This window comes from Bos taurus, chromosome 21, assembly GCF_002263795.3.
Source record: "Bos taurus isolate L1 Dominette 01449 registration number 42190680 breed Hereford chromosome 21, ARS-UCD2.0, whole genome shotgun sequence".
NCBI classification, from domain to species: Eukaryota; Metazoa; Chordata; class Mammalia; order Artiodactyla; family Bovidae; genus Bos; species Bos taurus.
Genome location: NC_037348.1, coordinates 20,662,147 through 20,683,384, shown reverse-complemented (window position 1 = coordinate 20,683,384; position 21,238 = coordinate 20,662,147). Strand labels below are relative to the sequence as shown.

At 46.6% G+C, this 21,238-nt stretch overlaps 1 protein-coding gene across 3 annotated transcripts in view; it reads right to left on the bottom strand.

Annotated features, from left to right (window-relative positions):
- Window positions 1–21,238, bottom strand: part of ABHD2 (abhydrolase domain containing 2, acylglycerol lipase) — a 113,988-nt gene that overhangs the window by 6,766 nt on the left and 85,984 nt on the right. For 2 of the 3 annotated variants that reach the window (XM_059879000.1, XM_010816948.3), the window contains 6 exons: window positions 18,132–18,315; window positions 10,333–10,443; window positions 8,623–8,715; window positions 5,327–5,437; window positions 3,401–3,470; window positions 1,772–1,856 (listed from right to left, as the gene is read on the bottom strand). In XM_059879000.1, coding sequence (XP_059734983.1) covers window positions 1,772–1,856; window positions 3,401–3,470; window positions 5,327–5,437; window positions 8,623–8,715; window positions 10,333–10,443; window positions 18,132–18,315 — 654 coding nt within the window. 3 annotated transcript variants of the gene reach the window in all.

The following is a 21,238-nucleotide window of genomic DNA, read 5'->3' as shown; positions in this document are numbered from 1 at the left end:
CTCTAAGTGGTTCTCAAACTTGGCTGCCTATTAGAATCACCTGAATTTTTTTTTTCTTTTTAATAAAGGTCCCTATGTTGCACCCAGACCAGTGAGATTCTGATGTGAGGGCTGGGGTGGGGTGGAACTGGGAGTTGGCAGGTGAAAGAGGGAGGACCCAGGCATTGGTGGTGTTAAAACTCCCAGGTGACTCAACTGTACAGCCAAGTATTGGGGTGGCCAAAAAATTTCATTCGGATTTTTCTGCACCGTCTTACAAATCTGAACAAACTTTCTGGCCAATCCAAATCACCCAGGCAATTGACTTAAAATATAGGTTTGGCTTTAACAGGCCTGGATTTAAGGAGCTGAGACTCTGTGGTTCTCACAAGCTCCCAGGTGATGCTGATGCTACTGGTGGGGCCCAGACTTTGAGGACGGATTCCTAACACACTCTTATTGACCAAAGAACCAGATGAATTCAATGGAGCCAATGATTTTCCACTGCAGAACTTTATCTTGCAAGACTAAAACATAAAGCTGCAAGTTGTGTTAAAAGCTGCCCGAGCTCTCAACCTCACGTGATAAATGGTCATCTGAGAATTACAAACCTGGAGCTTGACTTTATGAGTCCATGTTTAAGCTAGTCCCACATGGGCTAGTAAAGCCATTACTGAAGACATGCAAAAATGTGGAGCCAGGTGCATTCAGGTACCACAAAGAGCATCTGTCTTCCCAGGGGGACGAGCGACAAGGGGCCCCTTGCTGGCTGCTCCAGGCCTTTGAGGCGCTTCCTGGCACCTGCATTTCTGGCTCTGCAGGGCTCTTGTCTGATCCCCTTTATTCTTCCCTTTTGGCTGCTATTTCATCAGTTTCTGTATGACAGCATGAGCGCTGTGGGTGTTACTTTAGATGTGCAGAAGGAAGCCTGTGTCCTCCTGCCGCTGCCAATGTGGCTGTTTCTGTGCAGGGAGCCTGTGGTTTGACAGGCGGTTGACAGGCGACAGCTTTTATCACATAACACACCTGCGACTCATGCATTCGCTCTGAGTGGAGAACAGAGCTCTGTCTGGACATTGGTCCTGTGTCTGTTTGCTGCATTATCTACTCTTTAACTTGGGGTCAGGAGAGAATCAGATGTACCCCTTTCCCTCTGGTTAACACGTGATGTTTATAAGAGGAAACAATCACAGAGGATGGGGCAGGGAGGTCTGGTCCGAGGGATCTGAATGACAATGCACAGTAACTGTGGTTTGTGACCCAAGTATTTCCTCTGCTTCCCTCTTTCTAGTTCTTTCTGTAGCTCCTACCTAGCAAGACATGAGGTCATGCCAGCCTGAAATATGATGGTATTCCCATGAGTGACCTTCTCTACTTTTTCAATGGCTTATATTTTTATCCTCAAAGTGGACAGGGAGGCTGTCTGTCACAAGAGGCAGCAGAACTGACTTTTTTTTTCCTTTTCAGGTCAACGTTTCAAGTCTAAATCTCTCTTTAATTCAAGCTCTCAGACCTAATGGAGTCACATCCCTGAGGCAATAATTTCATAGAATACCAGGGGACTCCCCCAAACTCTGGGTTGTGGTTATAAATGAGGATCCTGTCTCTTGCACCAGGACAGAACATGAAAGGCTCAACACAGGCTCTACCACAGCCCCAGGCCTATCAGACTAGACTAAGTAAGAATACTGCCATAAGACGCTCTGGTGTCCAGGAGATGTCAGCGTGGTGAAGGCGATGTACTGTGGTAGTTTGCTGAGCGGTTGAGAGAGCGGCGGGAAGAAACACTTACCTGAAAGAGATTTTGGAATGGCTAGAAGACTTTCGTGCACTAAGGGGTCATCGGCTGCATTCACCAGCATGAGAGGTACGTAAATCTGAAACAAGGAAATAAAAGCAGGATTAAATGATCAATTCTCTTTTTTTAGATCCCGTTGATCCAAGGCTGAAATACACTACTGGACATGTTTCCGAAGCAAAGGGAAGAGGGTCGGTGCTTAGTCTGCCGAACTAATGGACTGAGGATGCCTGTGCTCCCTGGCAGTGGCCGCTGGGATTGCAGCCCTGGCAGGCACGCACAGGCACATACAGGTGCGCACAGGCACGCACAGGCACATACAGGCACGCACAGGAGCCGTGCTTGGTGTCCTAGGTGACCCACGTGCTCTGATGGAGCAAGGCTCAGGACTACAATACTCGCCGGCAACGTATTTCTGATCCTCTTCACAGTGTCTCAGATTAGCCGTATCTTTCAGAAAAACGACTTTACAGAGTTATGTACATGGTCATCCAATTTATGTTGTGGGGAGAAAGAAAGGAGTCTGCTTCACTGCAGACAAAGGAGCCTTTCTAGAAGAATCTGAGGAAGGAAAACAGGAGCAAGCTGGTAGATCTTGGGAGGCTCTTGGCAGCTGTGCGTTCAACATCCACTTTAGCAAAACAGCCAGTAGTGTCCTTTTTCTTCTTAGCGGAGATGGTGTTGATGGGGGTGCTCAGATATTACTGAACAGCCATGCTCAGGAAGTGTGACAACTGGCTGCCTAAGCTGGAGGCCCTGACATTGGCTCTGGACAGTTCCACATTTCTGTAATGGCTTAAATGAAGACATGAAAAGCCTAGATGATGATGCTAAAGTATGCAGGGTGGCTGACATGACATGATGGCAGAGCTGCCATTCACAATGATCTGCTTTAGCGGGGGGAGTGGTGGGCCAGACTAACAGGTGGACATTGACAGGGATAAATGGGAAGTCCTGTGTTTGAGTAAAAAGAGCAGTTGATCAAAGACAGAAAGGGAGACACTGGTTTGGTGGGGATTCAGGTTAAAAAAAAGCATAGTGGTTATGATCGGCCACAAGCTTGATTTATCACACACAAAGTTCATCATCGCTGCTGACAACTCCATTAATATAAACCAATCCACTTCGACCAAAGACATGCTTCTCTACCATTTGGATACAGAAAGACATCTGCTTTGCTCTGTGCTTGCCAGATCAAGGCAGGAATTTTGAATTCAGTCCTGGGCACCACACCGATGAAAGACACAATGACCCAAAAGAGTCTAGGATTATAAGAAATCTACATGGGCTTCCTATGAGGAACCACAGTAGGAACCAGGCTGGATGAAACTATCAAAGGAGGACTTATGAAAAAAACGGATGTGGCAGTGACTTTAAGGGCTTTCACACAGACTGGGGAGCAGACTGGACTAAGGGACAGCTCTGGGGTTACTACTCAGAGGTCACAGAGGGGCAGGGCTTTATTCGATAATAAACTCAAGTCAACAACTACAGTGGATGGAGCCAGATGCCAGCTGAACTTCCACCAGGGAAGCTGAGGAGGGAGACTTGTTATACAGTGGGTGGAGCTGGGTGGGGTGATGCTAATTCTGAGATGTCGCTCTCTGAGTTGTGGCCACTCACCCTGTGCAGGTATCTCATGCAGCTTTCTTCCTCGTAATATTCCTTCAGGGAGTTGTAGCCGTGAAACTTCCTGGAACACACACACACAAGAAAAAGAAAAAACAACACTTGGAATAAGACTGGAATGCTGAGTTGATATATTACTGTGCAGGTTCCCACACTAACACATCATATCAGAGAATATACACAGGTACCAGAGTTAGGGGTTAAGAACACCCGGCTATGGCATCTGGGTTCAAATTCTGGTTCTGTCACTTACTAGGTAAGCTTACACAAAGGGCTTAACCTCTCTGAGCTTCTCTTCTGTAAGTGAAAGTTGCTTAGTCATGTCTGACTCTCTTTGACCTCATGGACTGTATAGCCCATGGAATTCTCTAGGCCAGAATACTGAAGTGGGTAGCCTTTCCCTTCTCCAGGGGCTCTTCCCAACCCAGGGATCGAACCCAGGTCTCCTGCATTGTAGGTGGATTCTTTACCAGCTGAGCCACAAGAGAAGCCCTCTCCTCTGTAAAATGGAGCTAAAGAGAGCAGCTTCTTCCTAAACACTCTCTTTTGGACTTAGAAGATGAATGAAATTTATGTAATATTTTTTTCCCTCATTAGTATGGTGTCTGAAAAGTGAAAGTGTTAGTTCCTTAGACATGTCCAACTTCTTTGCGACCCCAAGGACTATAGCCTGCTAGGCTCCTCTGTCCATGGGATTCTCTAGGCAAGAATACTGAAGTGGGTAGCCATTCTCTTCTCCAAGAGATCTTACCAATTGAGGAATTAAACCCTGGTCTCCTGCATTGCAGGCATACTCTTTACTGTCTGGGCCACAACGGAAGCCCCAGGACAGTGTCTGCACCACAGTAAAGCTGCATGCCCTGTGGTAGGTGAGCGTTGTGGTAGGTGAGCGTGGGTATAATTCATTCTTGCCTGTTGAACATAACCAGCAATTTCCATTTCCTCTGAGTAACTGGGCATATTCACGGGCATATTTCAAAGTTACTTGGTATAAGAAGGCTACTAAAACCTCATAAGGAAGGTAAGTACAGATCCCATGCCCTCAGGTTAATATCTGTCTATTTGGATGAACTTTAGGCCACATCTGAAGGTATCAAATAATCATTAAACAAAAAGGATGATGCTTTTAGAAGAGATTGATGAGGTCAGAGATCAGCTTTACCTTTCCAGGTGAGGTTAACCTCAATCAGAAACCACTGGTGCCAGAAAAGAGGACACTGTCAAAGGGGTGACCTCAGGTGCCTGGAGAGGGTGGGGCAGGAAAGGGTCCCTGAGCGAAGTGGGCGAGGTTTGGTTTTACACTCAGAGAGAAGTGTCTTCGTGCCCCTAAAGGAAGAGGCTCTGTCCATTTTTCTTGCAACACCCAGCTCTCTTGGTTTACTTTTGGTTTTTCTACTTTGGATAGAGACGTGGGCAGGTACAAGTACAGGAAATATTTCCTTCTCCTTTACTCCATTGCCACATGCAGTTTGTGTGACATCTGATCTCCATGCCAGAGTTGAGGACTATGGACAACTAGGGCGCACACACCCCAGCTCCCCTGTTCACGCTCAGCCGGGCAAGGCAGGAATGCAGAATGAGTGCTCAGAGCACCTTCCTGTTTTTTAAGAGACATTAGAAATTTGGATTTCTCTGTGAAATCTTCAGGGTTTTAAAAAAACTTTTTGGCCATGCTGCACGGCATGTGGGATCTTAGTTCCCTGAACAGGAATTGAACCTGAGGTGGCCCCTGCAGTGGAAACCAGAATATTAACCACTGGACCATCAGTGAAGTCCTGAAATCTTCAGTTTTTAAATGGTGGGCATTAAAAACAAACGAACAAACCCTTAATACCAAAGTGTGCAGAGGAAAGCCCTGGTGCCGGGCAGTGCTGGCCCGCCACCTCCCGCCTGGCACCCCACCCCGGGCCGTGGGCACACCTCATCACGTTGTCGTCAATCTGCATCAGAGATGTGGCTGTGTAGAGGCGGCTCAAGTCTGTGTCCTCCAGGCTCTGGGGTTTCTTCACATGGTCTCCAAAAAGAGCTTGCCTAGAAGGGGATGGAAAGCAAAAGGAATGAGAAGTAGATGTTAAATCAGCACACTGTACAATGAAATAGCTTACCGTTTTGTCACTTATACATCTGTAAAGCTGAAAAAAAAAAAAGTTTTTTAAAGCACATGATAAACAACCACGGCTGAGCCTGCTTCCTGGCCCAGAGGTACGCCAGGAGAGAGTCTGTGACAAAGCAGATGTGGATAACTTAGAAATAAATCCCTTCAGCCGTTGGAATGTCCCAGAGCATGAGCTTGTTGACTTTTGAAGACCCGGAGAGCGATGGATATCAAGACCTTATTTTCCTTGTGAGGGGCAGCTAGACAAACTAAGGACTACGCTTCAGCCTAGATGACTATTTCAAAATTGGCCCTGCAGAGAGATCTCAGGATGGGCTGTGTGGCCTGGGGTAGGCTGTCAGCCAACCAAAGGCAGGGGTGGGGGCGCTTACTCTAAAGTTGGGGGGCCCCCAACTTTACACTGGTATTGCCACTGCTCTCTTCGGCAGAACCTTTTTCCCTTTGTGAGCTCTTCGTGCCACTTCACAAGGAAGATAATGATTAACCCATTCAGCACTTGGGCAAATCAACCACTTTCCAATATGTTAGCTAAGTGGCTAAGACTCCATGCTCCCAGTGGCAGGGGCCCAGATTCGATCCCAGGTCAGGGAATTAGATCCCACAGGCCAAAATGAGAAGATCCTGCATGCCACAACTAAAACCCAGTGCAGCCAAATAAGTAAACAAAAATAAACATTAAAAAATTTTCCCCATCAAACATTCATCTCACAGTTTATTTTTTATATAAAAAGCTAACGTATACTCCAAAGTGGAGGACAGGGGAGCCTGGCGTGCTGCAGTCCATGAGGTGCAGAGAGTATGACATGACTTAGCGACTGAACAACAACAACATATCGGAAGACTAATCATTTCTAGTTAAGAAAATGATCCATCTAGAGAGGGTGAGCGTAAAGCCAGAGGTCATAGTGAATACATTTAGATGTCCATTGCCAGCGAAAGCTGTCCCTCACACAGCTCAAGGAAGACTGACGAAGTTTGTTTTGAGGTTTGGCCCCACAGTGGGAAAAATTCATTATAGAAACTAAATGTTCTGGTAGCCAGTCACCACCTCTTCCAAAGGAAAGGAACCAACTTCTTAAAAAAAAAAAAAAAAAATTTTTTTTTTTTTTCAAAAGAGAATTAGGAAGATCATATACTTAAAGGATAGAATTCCCAATTTAAAGTGTGTCCCGATAAAACTAGAAAAAAATTTTAAGAAAGGAAAGATGATGCTGGTGGGGAAAACAAAAAATTCTAATGAAGAGTCCTGAAAATTTCGAGATGTTTGACTTTCTGTGGTAAGTTTAAAAAAAAACATTTAAATACACTGAGAGCACATTCAAAGGACTCTCCCAATTTGTTAAGAATTACATGATGGCCTTTCTGGACTCATTAATTAATGGCAAGACTGAGCCCAGCAGCAAAACAAACGTTCCCTGGGAGGAGCTCACTGTCCACCCCAGAGGTGTGGAAAGCCAGACGGAGGCCTGGACTTGGGGTCTGATGGGCTGCTTTCACCCCTTGCGTATCTTCAGCAAACCCCTGGATCCATCCAAACCTCAGCTGAGCCACACCCGACTCGGAGCCCGGCACACAACTGATGCTCACACACCACGAGCTGAGCGGAAGGCCAGCCTGGGGCACGTTCGTCTCCAAAGGTCTCCACCCGCCCAGCACCACAGCCTGGGGACGCACCCGGCTGCCTGGCTGCCCAGGGGCCTGTGAGCACCACGCCAGCCCAGACGCCATAGGAACCCCACCCACAGGAAGCCCAGTGGGGTGCCTGGCTGGCTGGACAGTACAACATTTTCTTTTAACTGCTGAGAAAAAGAGAATAAGAAACTGATCATTCAGACCAGATTGCTTTTCCTAGGATGGCCTCAGAACCCCGCTTTGGGTACCTCTTTGAGTGCCCATTTGTGTACCAGGCTCTGAGTGAATCAAAACATGCCCGAGCCCTCCCGTGCTTTCCTGTTTGGTTCATGGATGCAGGATTCACACTCGGGGAGAAACAACAGAAAAACAACTAGTGGGAAGGAGCCGGCTTCACGGAGGTGGAGATCAGAGATGGACCTAAAAGGCGTGCGCTGGGTTTGGACAAGCAGAGGTGATGGGAAGAGGGTCGGGAGAGGCCAGGGGGCACGGGGGTCTCTGAGTGGCCCGCTCCAGCTGGAGGGGGAGGGAGGCATGTGGGGGAAGGGGGAGAACCCATTCGGCCAAGGACAGTCACAGTGATGAAATCATCACTAATATTCCTTGAGTGCTACTGCCAGCCAGGGGCTGCTCTCAGCACTTGTTAGGGGCTAACGCACCAAAGCACTCTGAGCATGAGATGGGCAGGCAGGGTGTGGAGAGTGTGGACACCATGCTTGGCGCCAGTGGTGGGATCCCCGTCCCACTGCTGCTTGATCAGAACCCCAAGAGCTAGCAGAGAACGATTCTGGGTTCCCCCAAGCACAAAAGCCTCCTAAAGAGAAACATTCCTCTACAGTGACAAGCCACCCTCAGGATGGCCCTCATTTTTTTGTTTAATAATTAACTTTGCTTTTTTAAAATTAAAAATTAAAAAAATTTGGGGGGCTGCATGTGGAATCTTAGTTCCCCGACCAGGGATTGAACTTGTGTCCCCAGCGTTGGAAGCTTGATGGCTTAACCACTGGACCATCAGAGAAGCCCCAGGATGGCCCTCATTTGGGAAAGAATGGTGTGGAAATGGTTTCTCTTCCTTCTTGAATTTTTTGAAAAATATGGAAGCAGTATAGCTTCCATGGTTAATTTGGGAGCTTGGGACAAATTTGTTTCTAACCAAATCACAAAGCAGTCAGCAGAGAATCTGCACCAACCCTGCCTTCTTCTTCTTCTTCTTCTTTTTTATCCTAGAGAAAGAGGAATTTTGGCATTTAGTGAAATAAGCTCAGAAAGGCACTGACTTCCCTGGTGGTCCAGTAGCTAAGACTCCATGTTCCCAAAGCAGGGGCTCTGGGGTTCGATTCCCTGGTTAGGGAACTAGATCCCAAATGCTGCAACTAAAGATCCTGCAGGCTGCAACGAAGACCTGCTGCAGCCAAAAAAAAAAAACAAAGGTACTGTCTGTCTCCTGAGGGAGGGGAAGGTGCCTCACCGGTGCGAGAGAATGATCTTCTTCATGTTGTCGGCCATGAGGAAGTTGTAGAAGCGCCGGCACTGGTCCCACTGCATGAAGGTCTCCTGGGCCCTGGAAGAGCCACAAGGGAAGGGTGAGAAGCGGGGGTCCGTCCTGGAGTGGAGAGGCTGAGGCTGCGGGGGCAGGAGGCAGAGCTCCTGCCACTGGAGGGGGCTGGCTCCCTCGGTGGGAACCTGGGCTTGAACACGTGGTCCTCAGACTAAGGGCAGAGAGCCACCCGAGCACTAAGTGAGTGAACAATGCTCAATGAGAGGCCCCTGCCCGAAAGGTCTCTGGGGCCACGGGCTTTGCCGGCGACACTCCTGACCCCCTCTTCTGACTCTTAGGTCTTTGTCACAGGACCTGCTTCGATTGTCATTTGAAGGGTTTCTCTCCTTGGCTTTCTACCCTGCAAGCAAGTTTTTCTGGCTTAATAACAGGACCGTGCATAGGGACGGGGTGTGTGGAGAAGATAAGTGTGTGGCAAAACCTAAAAACGCTTCATTTTATCACTTTTGTGCGGAATATGTAAGAAATACAACAAACTAGATAAAACTAAAAAGAAGCAGACTCAGAATAAACTAGTGGTTATCAGTGGGGAGAGGGAAGGGGAATGGGCAATATGGGTGGAAGGGTTATTATGGGATTATACGAAATCATGTGTGTGAAACTTTTAAAATCTTTACTGAGTATAGTTGCTTTACAATGCTGTGTTAGTTTATGCAGTACAACAAGGTGAATCAGCTGTATGTACATATATACACACACTTTTTTAGATTTCCTTCACATTTAGGTCACCACAAGAGCATCGAGTAGAGTTTCCTGTGCTGTTAGAGTAGGGTCTCATTAGTTACCTGTTTTATGCATAGTAGTGTATATGTGTCAATTCCAATCTCCCAATTCCTCCCATTGCCCCTTCCTCTTTTGGTGTCTATAAGTTTGGTTCTCTACATCTGTATCTCTATTTCTACGAATAGGTGATATTCTACGATATTTGTTTTTCTCTTTCTGACTTACTTCAGTCTGTATGACAGTCTCTAGGTCCATCCACATCTCTGCAAATGGCACTTGAAACTTTTTAAATTATAAAGCACTGCTGCTGCTGCTGCTGTCACTTCAGTTGTGTCCGACTCTGTGGGACCCCATAGACGGCAGCCCACCAGGCTCCTCCATCCCTGGGATTCTCCGGGCAAGAATACTGGAGTGGGTTGTCATTTCCTTCTCCAATGCATGCATGCATGCTAAGTCACTTCAGTTGTGTCCGACTCTGTGTGACCCTATGGACTGTAGCCCACCAGGCTCCTCAGTCCACAGCATTCTCCAGGCAAGAATACTGGAGTGGGTTTCCATTTCCTTCACCAGGGGGGTCGCTAGACATGTAATATCCCCACTTCCAGATCAGGAGACCAGGGACTCAGAGAGGTCCCACCACAGAGGTCAGGTATGGCTGAGTGTGACCCAGGCTGGCGTGGCTCAAGCGTCCCTGCTCGGATCACCACCCTGTGCGGCGGGAGGAGACCGCAGGGCCAGCCTCCTCTGCTCACCTCTGCGGCCAGATTTCCCTGCCCACATGTCAGGTGAACAAATACCAGGGTGGTGACTCCCAGGCTGCCATTCAGCCCTCTCCACTCTTTGCTTTCTTCCCTTGGGTGTGAACCCAAACACAGCTGCCATGGCGTCCTTGCTGACCTCCATTCTGCAGATTTCTGAGTCTCAAGGCCTGATTCCACCCTGGGAATGAATCTGGGTATCACTATGCCCACAATGGTCTCATTTCTCAGATGGCCAGAGAGAGGACTCCTGAGAGAAAGGGTGGTTCATAGGTATTAAAAAAACAAAAACAAAAAACAAGGATCAGGTAGATGTATGGCAGAAGCCAACACAATGTCGTAAAGCAATTGTCCTCCAATTAAAAATGAATAAATTTAAATAATGAAAGCAAAAATATTGGCAGTGGCATGATCAAAACAATTTACAAAAGCTTTGATGAAAATGAAAAATATAATCAAAGAAATACAAATAAAACATTTTCAAATATATACACACACACACACACACACACACACATATATATATATGTATATATATATAAACCCAGGGAGTTATAAAAGTTATTTCCCAAAAGCTGTCACACTTCAGTTCTGGCATAGCAAACATTTCCCATAACATCACAGTTAAAAAATAAGAGCTAGTGGGAAGTTAAAAGGGAAAGAGTTGGTGGGTTTAACAGCCTGTGACATGCTCATAAAACACAGGCTAAAGTGTACGGTGAAGACTAACATTGCTTTCAAAAGTCAAAAGGTCATTCCATAAATCCATGGGGGGCTGGAGGCGGCTCCTCAAACACTTCATGAGTAGAAAGGATGGGCCAGATCACCTTAGGCAGGACCCCAGCTAAGGCAGGGCTGTGGGCACCTGCTTCTTGGTCTGTGAGGGTGTCACAGAAGGGTGTCACCCAGTCTGTGAATTGCACCCTGCTGCCAGGGTGGGTCCTTCTTCTCTGATGTTGGACCCAAACAGCCCCTTCCTCAGAAAGTCAATAGTCTAGAAATGAAGAAGTAGTTTTGCCCTCATCCATTTCTCCCTTTGCTGACCTTCCAACTGCTTTTGTTAGTATTACCTTCATATTAGAGGGACAACAGACGTAGGGAAGGGAGGGGGCTCTGATCATAAACCTGGGCTATGAGAAGACGCTTCAGTTCTGTGGGTTTCTTAGTTGAATAACCCCAGAGGTTCAGTTCAGTTCAGTTCAGTTCAGTCACTCAGTTGTGTCCAACTCTTTGCAACTCCCTGTACTACAGCACGCCAGGCTTCCCTGTCCGTAACTAACTCCTGGTGCTTGCTCAAACTCATGTCCATCGAGTTGGTGATGCCACCCAACCATCTCATCCCAACCCAAGAAACCATTCACTGAAAGGCTCTGGGGACTCACGGGGGCCTGGGGCTCAAGGAGGGACGGGGATAAGGACGCTGGGACCAATGCTTCACTCAGTCAACACTGGCCAACAGTGATTCTTGTATCTTTGGTTTATCATTCAATATATTTAAGGGATGTCTTTTATCACCTTTGAGTATAAAATTAAGGGACTGAACTTAATTTTATATTAGTTTAATAAAGCATAATCGAGATCAATGTATTACTAAAAAAAAACCCATTCATTTCATCTCTTTAAAAAAAGACCTTCTTCAATACCAGCACCAACAACAAACTGAGAAGAAATAAAAGAGAGGGGAACCTATAGACTAAAAGAAATTGAAGAGACAAATCAATAGATGCCGTGCGTGGACATAATGGGAATTCTGATTGAAAGAAACTGTTAAAAAACTTCTGTGAGACAATCAAGGAAATCTGAACACTGACTACAGACAGGATGATATTAATATTCAGAGTTAATAATCTTTTGGTGTGATGATGATATTGTGATTATGTTTAAGAAAACATTCTTAAAGAGAAAAACAAATATTGTACACTAATGCATATATATGGAATCTAGAAAAATGGTGCTGATGAACCTATTTGCAAGACAGAAACAAGAGACGCAGACATAGGAACCAGATTTGTGGACCCAGCAGGGAAGAAGAGGGGTGGGACGGATTGAGAGAGTAGCACTGAAACATACATTATCATGTGTAAAACGGATAGCTAGTGGGAAGCTGCCAGGGAGCTCAATCCGGTGCTCTGTGACAACCTAGAGGGGCGGTAGGAGGGAGGTTCAAGAGGGAAGGGACGTTGGTACACTTGTGACTGACTCAGGTTTAGTTGTATGGCAGAAACCAACACAATCTTGTGCCGGGAGCCACCACGGGAGATCCCACCCATGACAAAGGCCATGCGGAGAGAGCCTGACAGGCAAAGGCGGGTCAGGCCTCAAGGGACCCCCTGAATCTGCTCGAGCATCCACCCCAAAACCAGAATCTGTCTGTCTTACTATTTTGTGCCTTTCACCAACTCTTCTGACATTAACAGGGGGCTATCCCCGACCACCTTTCTCTGGAAAAAATCAACCTAGGGCTTTAGTTAATGGGCATGATAGGAGTGTTTCAATTCAAACCCCTCTGATGGCTTTCTAGCTTGCCTGACAGGTTTATCCATACTCTTGCAATTAACACACATGATTGTTCATAACTCCCCAACCTTGAAAGGCACGGGAAGCCAAAACATTCTGAAAGTCCTAATGAGCATAGAGTCCTTTAAGGGATGAAAAATTACTAGAATAGATAGTACTGGTAAAGGGCTTCATTATTGGGCCAATGCTTGCTGCCAAGTGCCCATATCCCTTATCCATTGTGCACTTGGGAGTGCATTAGTTAACATAGTTGGAATGTAAGAAAAACAAGTAGCAGCCTTGGAATTAGCCACATCAGACCTTTGAGCTAATTGGTTCTTTCTTTGTTGTGACCCACTGTACCTTTGCTCCGTGAGAATGTAACTCTGTTTAGTACTTTCTGAGGCTGGGAGAAATAAAGAAGAAACACTTTAAGGGAAAATAAGTTTTCTGGTTGAGCAGCCTTTATCAAAAAAGGGTCATAAAATGTCCACAGGCCTCCAAGGCCAGAAGATAATGTACACAACATTGTTTATGGGAAAGGTATGCAGAAAAATCCTGGTTTTGATAAAGACAAAACAGATGTAATGTTTGGGCTGACTCTGAATGACTTTGCATCTTTCATTTCCTTCTATGTACAAGTCAAGCTATAAAAGTTCCTTTTGAAAATAAAGTTACGGGCCTCACTCACCGAAGCTTGGTCTCCCTGTGTTGTTATTTTTTTCCTTTTCCCTCCTTTTCTCTCTCTGTTCTTCTTTCAGGATGACTCCTTGGAACACAGGAGCTTTATTGGCTTTCTGTGTTAATCAAGGAAGGTCAAGCCTTTGTTCTCTTTGCTTTGCTATCCTTTCGCCTATGCCATCATCCTGAGGGTACCCCTGGATCCTGCTGGGGCTGGACCCCGGCAACCTTGTAAAGCAATTACACTCTAATTAAAAATAAAAAGTTCTTAGAGTCTTTTTAGTGCTACCAAATGAAATATTTACAAATGATATGACATAACGTCTGGGATTTGCTTCAAAATAATCCATCTTATAGGGGAGTGATGTGTGAATGAGGTGCAGAGGAAATAAGAGTAGCCAAAAGTTAAGCACGTTTGAAGCTGGTAGTGGATATACAGGGGTCCAATACCCCATTGCTTTTATTTTGTATGTATCTAAAATTTTCCATAATAATGAAGAAGGAGAAAGAGAAGAAGACAGAAAATAGAAAATCTTCTGGATTGTGACCTCCTGAAAATTATCTACCCTGAGGAGGAGAGCTGAAGATTAAAGTCAGTTTTAACCATTAACCATGAAACTCATCAACTATATCTTAGGGTTGAGGAAAGATCAGCAGTGGTCTGGAACCACTGTACACACAGCCCAACAAGAACCTCACTGGGAACTGCAGCTCCCACTGAAGCCAAGCTCCAATTTATATGCCATGTTTCTGCAGTGAGAGAAGGGAGGAGGCAGAACCAGGCTCCAGGGAATGGGGCTGGTGATGGGATGGTCTAACAAGATGTCCAGGCCTCCCGGGGGGCATGAGTTAGCACAGAGACTTGGAACTATGGCCCATCTGACCCCACTGGGTGGTTCACCAAACTCTGTGGAAGCCACTTCACCTCTCCAAGCCTCAGTGTCCTTATCTGTCAAATTAGGAGGTTGAATTAGAGAAGCAATGTTCACACCAAGACTGTTCTATGGGTGAGGTATGTTCCATCTCAGGCCTGACAGAGGTCGCCCTGGGAGCCTTGGTGGTGTTTTCATTGCTTCTGCTAGCAGGTGAAATTCGGCAGACAGGGGTGCATGTAGTGAGTGGAGAGCTGGCCAACCGGTGATGTTAAGAATGGGTCTGAATTCTGGCCTCAGCTGAAGAGGTCTGGGGGATGGGCAGGCTCCAGGGCATACATCTCATGAGGATAAATAGAATGTCAGCCTGGGAAGCAGATGGCTCAGGTAAGAAGTGCTTTACCCATCCATATATCTACCTATCTCAACCAATAAAGTTCTTTCAAGATGCCCCAATTTCTAATCAGGGGTTTCCCAGGTGGCTCAGTGGTAAAGAATCTGCCTGCCAATGCAGGAGACATAAGAGACGTGGGTTCGATCCCAGGGTCAGGAATATCCCCTGGAGAAGGAAATGGCAACCTAATCCAGTATCCTTGCCTGGAAAATCCCATGGACAGAGGAACTTGGCGGGCTACAGTCCATGGAGTCGCAAAGAGTCGGACATGACTGAATGACAGAGCACGCAGCATGTCTTCTTAACACCATTAAATGATTAATTAAACTAGAGATTTAGGCTGAGTCTGAACACACACATTTCCAGGGCTAGTTGGCAGCTGTTTGTGCTGAGGGAACGAGTTAAGTCTGCTGGATACAGTGTAGTCTGGGGACATCTGTCACCCTCCTTTGCTGGTTCAGCACCTCATCAAGCGTGAGCTAGTTTAGCAGCAGCTAGACTCTGCTAACTACAGCAAGCGGGGGCTGGCTTCTGAGCCTAGAACTGGCTGTGGCTAGTGGGGAGGTGCGTTACGGGATGAGAAGCCAGAGGGAGAGGACGGATCACTGACCAGCGGTTCTGGAGACTCAACTAGGGGAGGGATTTACCAGAAGCATGAACTCCTGTGTGGCCCCTGCAGCGGCAGATGGGCCCTCCCCGCTTCACCTCCGTGTAAAGGAAGCATGGCTGCCATCATTCCAGTGCGGAAAAGGCTCACTGCCCTCAAGCCTCGGCAGGAAAAAAAAGGTTACACTGGTTGAAAGTAAGGCACTGTCTCCTGGCGAGTAGATCTCATTGAAACGTTGAGGGGACCTGAGCCGTGAGCGGCCCCAGCACACATAAGACGACCGTGTCTCTGATCTGCCTCCAGTTTTCCTGTGCGTAGGGTGTAGGATCTTAGCCTGGATCTCTTTGCTCCAGAGGATAAAGTTGCCTGTTTCTCTTCTATTTGCAGACAACTGATGTGACAATGATTATGAATATAAAGATCTCTGAGGCCTCAAAGAGAAGTGGTGTGGACCACGTCTGCAAAGTGCATAGAGCACCTCACAGATGTTGGTTAGCTTCCTAGCTTAAACCCATACCTGGGATCCTCAATTGTGCAAGTCATGGGCTTGGCCAACAGCAGATGGCGCTGTTGCAGCAAAATTAAACAAGGCTGTTAATTGACGATTCTCCGCGTTAAAAAACAGGGAAAACAAACTTGTCCTACATTCTCGTTCCTGTCAAACCCAGTGCTCTCTGAACACGAAGTCAGTGTTCTAGTCACTTGACAGCGCTTGGTTTAGGAAGGGACTCTGATTTTTACAGACACTAGAAGCCTGGCCAAAAAACTGGACCGCTAATCAGACAAGAGTTGATTTACCCGGGATCCTGGGGCGTGCCCTCTGCTCTTTGCTCTAAGATCCCAGGTACTGGCAAGGATGGGGCTTTGGGTAACTCTGGTTACATCATGGCTGAGAATCAGGAGTTGAGTATTTCTAGCCAAGTCAACACAAAGGAACGTGTTCTGATTCAAACCAGAGTGTAGAGGGGAATTGAAGGGGAGGATTCCCAACAGGAGAATGAGGAGAATAACCTAGCCTGCAACACTAGAGCTGGAGAGACCCTTGAGGTCCCTGGGCCCAGTGACTGCTAAACACGGCTAACACCTCAGGAGTCACCTGTGAAATGCGTCCAAAAGCAGATTCCTGGCCCCATGCCCCAGACTCACAAATCAGGATCTCCGGGGCTGGGGCCCGAGAAAATGAATTTATTTTTATCATGATCCTCCAAGTGATTCTTAACTAAGTGTGGCAGTCACTAGTTCTCTAGATTGGTCTTTGTGATGCTACGATCCACTGATGTAGCCCACTTCTCATTTGACAATGCATAATGATGATAATTGGTAGTTACTGACAACTTTCTACGTGCCTGGCACTGTTCCAAGTAGTTCATTCTCATGAACTCATTTGACCCTCACCATGGCGTCACAGGGTAGTTTCCAATTATTGTCACCCCCGTACTGCAGGTGAGAACAACTGGGACCCAGGCTTCAGCCCTGGAACTCAGGAAAGGCTCCAGCAGGGAAGTATTTCCTGTCTATTTTGGGGTACATTTAAACTCCCCATTTTGGCCAAGCTTTAAGGCTTGGGCAGAGGCTGAATTCTGAGCCTGCATTTGCCCTTTGGATTTGTTGATTTCAAATTCCAGTAATAGATATTTTTAGAAATAACATAGCCCCTTATCCATTAGAAATGACAAAATAGGTTTAAACGACACCAAGACATACAGGTGAGGCAGAAAGTAAGGATTGTCTACAAGGACTGTGGTATTAGACTGGATCAATCAGGGCAGGGAGTTTGTTTTTTATTTTTTGTGTGTGTGATTTTAGATTTCTTCATTAACCATTTATAACACAAAAAGACATTATCACAAGGAGTGAGTACAGGAAAAAATATGAATGCATTTAAAGAATCTGAAGAGATGTGTGTGTATATGAGTGTGTTTGTGTGTGAGTGTGTATGAGTGCGTATATGTGTACGTGTATGGGTATGTATATATGAATGTGCATGTTTGTGAGTGTGTATGTGTATGGGTGTGTGTACATGAATGTGTATGTGTGTATGTGTATGGGGGTGTGTGTGTGTGTGAGTGTGTATGTGTATGGGTGTATGTGTGTGTGTGTATGTGTGTACGTGTATAGGTGTATATATATGAACGTGCATGTTTGTGAGTGTGTATGTGTATGGGTGTGTATGGGTGTGTGTGTATATGTGTGAATGTGTGTGCGTGGTGACTCTGGAGTGGTCGAGGACAACACTGATCTGGGCAGGGAGGTCAGAGCAGACAAGTGTCCCCCTAGGACTCATCCTGCAGGTTTCTGTTGTCGGGGGGCTAGCCGGGAGGTAAACCTCTACCCAGAAGGTCGTCTCTTATGTGTGATCTTGGGATGCTGAGAGAGATGACTATTTGACGGTGAGGGCACAGATTAAACAGTTTCTACAGATCCCTTCAGATGCCATCCGAGACTCAACTCTTTGGCAGGTAGGAGGGGTTGGGGTCATACGGTGGTCCAGCTCTCAGACCCTGCTTTGCCAAGTCTCCTGTGTTTTCATAAACCCACAGTTCTACAAAACTCCTGGAGCATGAAGAATTTAAGTAATCTCAGAGACTCCAAAGGGAAACAGCAGCTATTAAAGGGGCGGGGCTTTGGCTTACTCCATTACAGATCTGACCCCCAAAATACAGCTGCATATCCCAGGTTGAAGGGGTCTGACAGGACCACTCCAGTATATGATGTGGAAGCAAAGCAAGGTAAAATCAAGACCCAGACACTTCTGCTTAGTCTGCCCTAGCATTTCCCCAGGTCTTCACGGGCCAGTGTCTGGTGTGCTGGGGACATCTCAATAAATGAAAGCTAACTGGAGGACCAGTGGCAGCAGGAAGTGGGAGCACGTGGCCAGGATCACTCACCTCAGTGCGCTGTAGCCCTGGCACACGCTGACGCAGCACAGAACCTTTTCTTGGTTGGCCTGGGTCTCCCCCAAGTATTTACACACGATGTTACCGCCCAAGCTGAAGCCCACGACCACCAGCTGGGTCAGGGGATATGTCTTCTTGATGTAGTTTACCATGGCTCCAAATTCCCAGGTGCAGCCTGTGGACAGAGAGGTAAGAGAACTTGGTCATTTCAGATGCAACAAAGTTTGGAGAAAATGTGAGCTGGGAGGGTTACTTAAGTGGGTGCCAAGGCATTAAGAGAGAGAGACAGACAGAAATGTAAGTATACAGCCCATCCTCTGTATTTGTGGGTTCTACACCTGCAGATTCAACCAAACACAGATCGAAAATATTTGGGAAAAAAATTCCAGAGTTCTAAAAATCAAAACTTAAACTGGCCGTACATAAGCAACTATTTACATAGCATTTACGTGGTATTATCAGGTATTATAAGTAACCTAGAAATGTTTTAAAGCAGGGGTCCCCAACCTCTGGGACCGAATGCCTGATGATCTGAGGTGGAGCTGATATAATAATAACAGAAATAAAGTGCATAATAAATGTAAAGCGCTTGAATCATCCCCAAACCATCCCCCACCTTGGTCCATGGAAAAACTGTCTTCCACGAAACCGGTCCCTGGTGACAAAAAGGTTGGGAACCACTATTTTAAAGTACACAGGAGGATGTGCCTAGGTTTTATGGAAATACTATGCCATTTTATATAAGGAGCTTGAGCATCCGTGGATTTTGGTGTCCAAGAGGGTCCCGGAACCAGTTCCCTGAGGATGCTGAGGGATGGCAGGTATTTCGGTGTGTGTGTAGAGAGAGAAGCCAGACTTCTCTTTGGCTACCTGCAGAGAAGGCTGAGTGCCAAAAATTGATGTTTCTGAACTGTGGTGCTGGAGGAGACTCTTGAGAGTCCCTTGGACAACAAGGAGATCAAACCAGTCAATCCTAGAGGAAATCAGCCCTGAATATTCATTGGAAGGACTGATGCTGAAGCTGAAGCTCTAACACTTTGCATACCTGATGCAAAGAGCTGACTCATTGGAAAAGACCCTGATGCTGGGAAAGATGGAGAGCAAGAGGAGAAGGGGGCGACAGAGGATGAGATGGTTGGATGGCATCATAGACTCAATGGACACGAGTTTGAGCAAGCTCCAGGAAGATAGTAAAGGACAGGGAAGCCTGGTGTGCTGCAGTTCATGGGGCCGCAAAGAGTCGAACATGACTTAGTAACTGACCAGCAAGAGAAGCTCCCAGAGGCCCCTCAGTGTGAGGAAACACAGCATAAGTAGCGCCCATGAGGGAAGGGGCCATTTACCAAACGCATGTGCCTTCCTCCTTCAGAGGCGGGAGCTGAGAAGCCCCTCCCATACTCACTGAAATCAAAACATATATTCAAGGTGTGCCTGAGCGCCTCGGTTCGCACACAGAGGAAAACAAAAACAAGAGCAATACTCTTAGGGATCAGCATCTTAGGCTACAAAACAAGATGCTATACCCACGTGTACAGTGATTCATGGTGTTAAGAAAAGTACCAAGTGGATGTTGTTTACAGGATCGCCTTGCCAGCGGGGAGAAGGAAAGACAAACTTCAGTCCAGAGGGATGGCCAACATGTTCTGTGGGATTAAGGTAAAATGTTCTTGGTGACGTAGAGACAGGTGTCAAGGGAGGCAGACCCATTCAGAAACACAGAGGAGACTTCTGAATGGAGAGGGCACTTGGGCCCAGTGTGCCCGGGAGGGATGATATCAGCTGGTGGCCCCTTGAGAAGCTGGTGAAGTCAGGACTAAGTAAGATGATATAGGTAAAGGGCTTAGACAGGGTATTGTGTTAGTTCTTTTTTCTTTTTAAAATATCATTTAAGGACACCCATGTTCATGACAGCTTTATTCACAACAGCCAAAAGGTGGAAGCAACAAAAGTGTCCATCAACAGATGAATGAATAAACCAGATGTTGACATGTATTTGGTGGAATATTATTCAGTCTTAAAAAGTAAGGAAATCATGACACATGTTGTGACAAAGACAAACCTTGAGGACATTATGCTAAATGAAATACTGTTGTTTAGTCGCTCAGTTGTGTCCGACTGTTTTATGACCCTATAGATTGTAGCCTGGCAGGCTTCTCTGTCCATGGCATTTCCCAGGCAAGAATACTGGAGTGGGTTGCCATTTCCTTCTCCAGGGGATCTTCCTGGCCCAGGGATCAAACCTAAGTCTCCTGCATCAGCAGGCGGATTCTGAGGAGCAGTTACAGCTAATTGTGTGGGTGCTTTAGGAGCTGCAAGTTAATTCAATCCAAGCACTTCTGATGTGGATAAAAGGCCAGGCCTGTGTAACCCTGGACAAGCTGCTGGGTGCTTGTGTGGGGCTGCTGTCTCTCCCAGGCAAGGGAAAGGCGAAGACATGGTGTCTGCCTGCCTCCAGGATCAGCGTTTGGGTAGATGCTGGGTCCTCCCAAGATCTCCACCCGATGTCAGTTACCAAACACCCTCAGTTCCTCAGTGTCTGGGAACCCCCTCCTGGGTGCGTTTACTGGGCTGGCCGGAAAGTTCGTTTGGGTTTTTCCGTAACAGCTTATAGAAAAACTTGATCGAACTTTTCGGCTAACCTGATATTAAGAGCTACGCAATCTGTTTTTTAATACTAGGAATTAATTTAATGCGGTTCTACATATTTAATCCTTAAGGGATTAGCACCAGAAACAAGATTGAGGTCTCTAATCTTGCCGCAATTTTAAGACACAATGAAATATGAGACAGTACTCTGGCCTTAGGACTTCCCTGTAGCTCAATTGTAAAGAATCTGCCTGCAATGCAGGAAACCCAGGTTTGATCTCTGGGTTAGGAAGATCCCCTGGAGGAGGGCATGGCCACCCACTTCAGAATTTTTGCCTGGAGAATCCCATGGACAGAGGATCCTGGCAGGCTACAGTCTGTGGGGTCACAGAGTCAGACACAACTGAGCGACTACCACTACCACTCCCACCCTGGCCTTAAAGAGACTGAGTACCACAGGCCCATCTTTGAAAGGCCAACTGTGGAGGACAGGGGAGACCCTTTTCTTATAC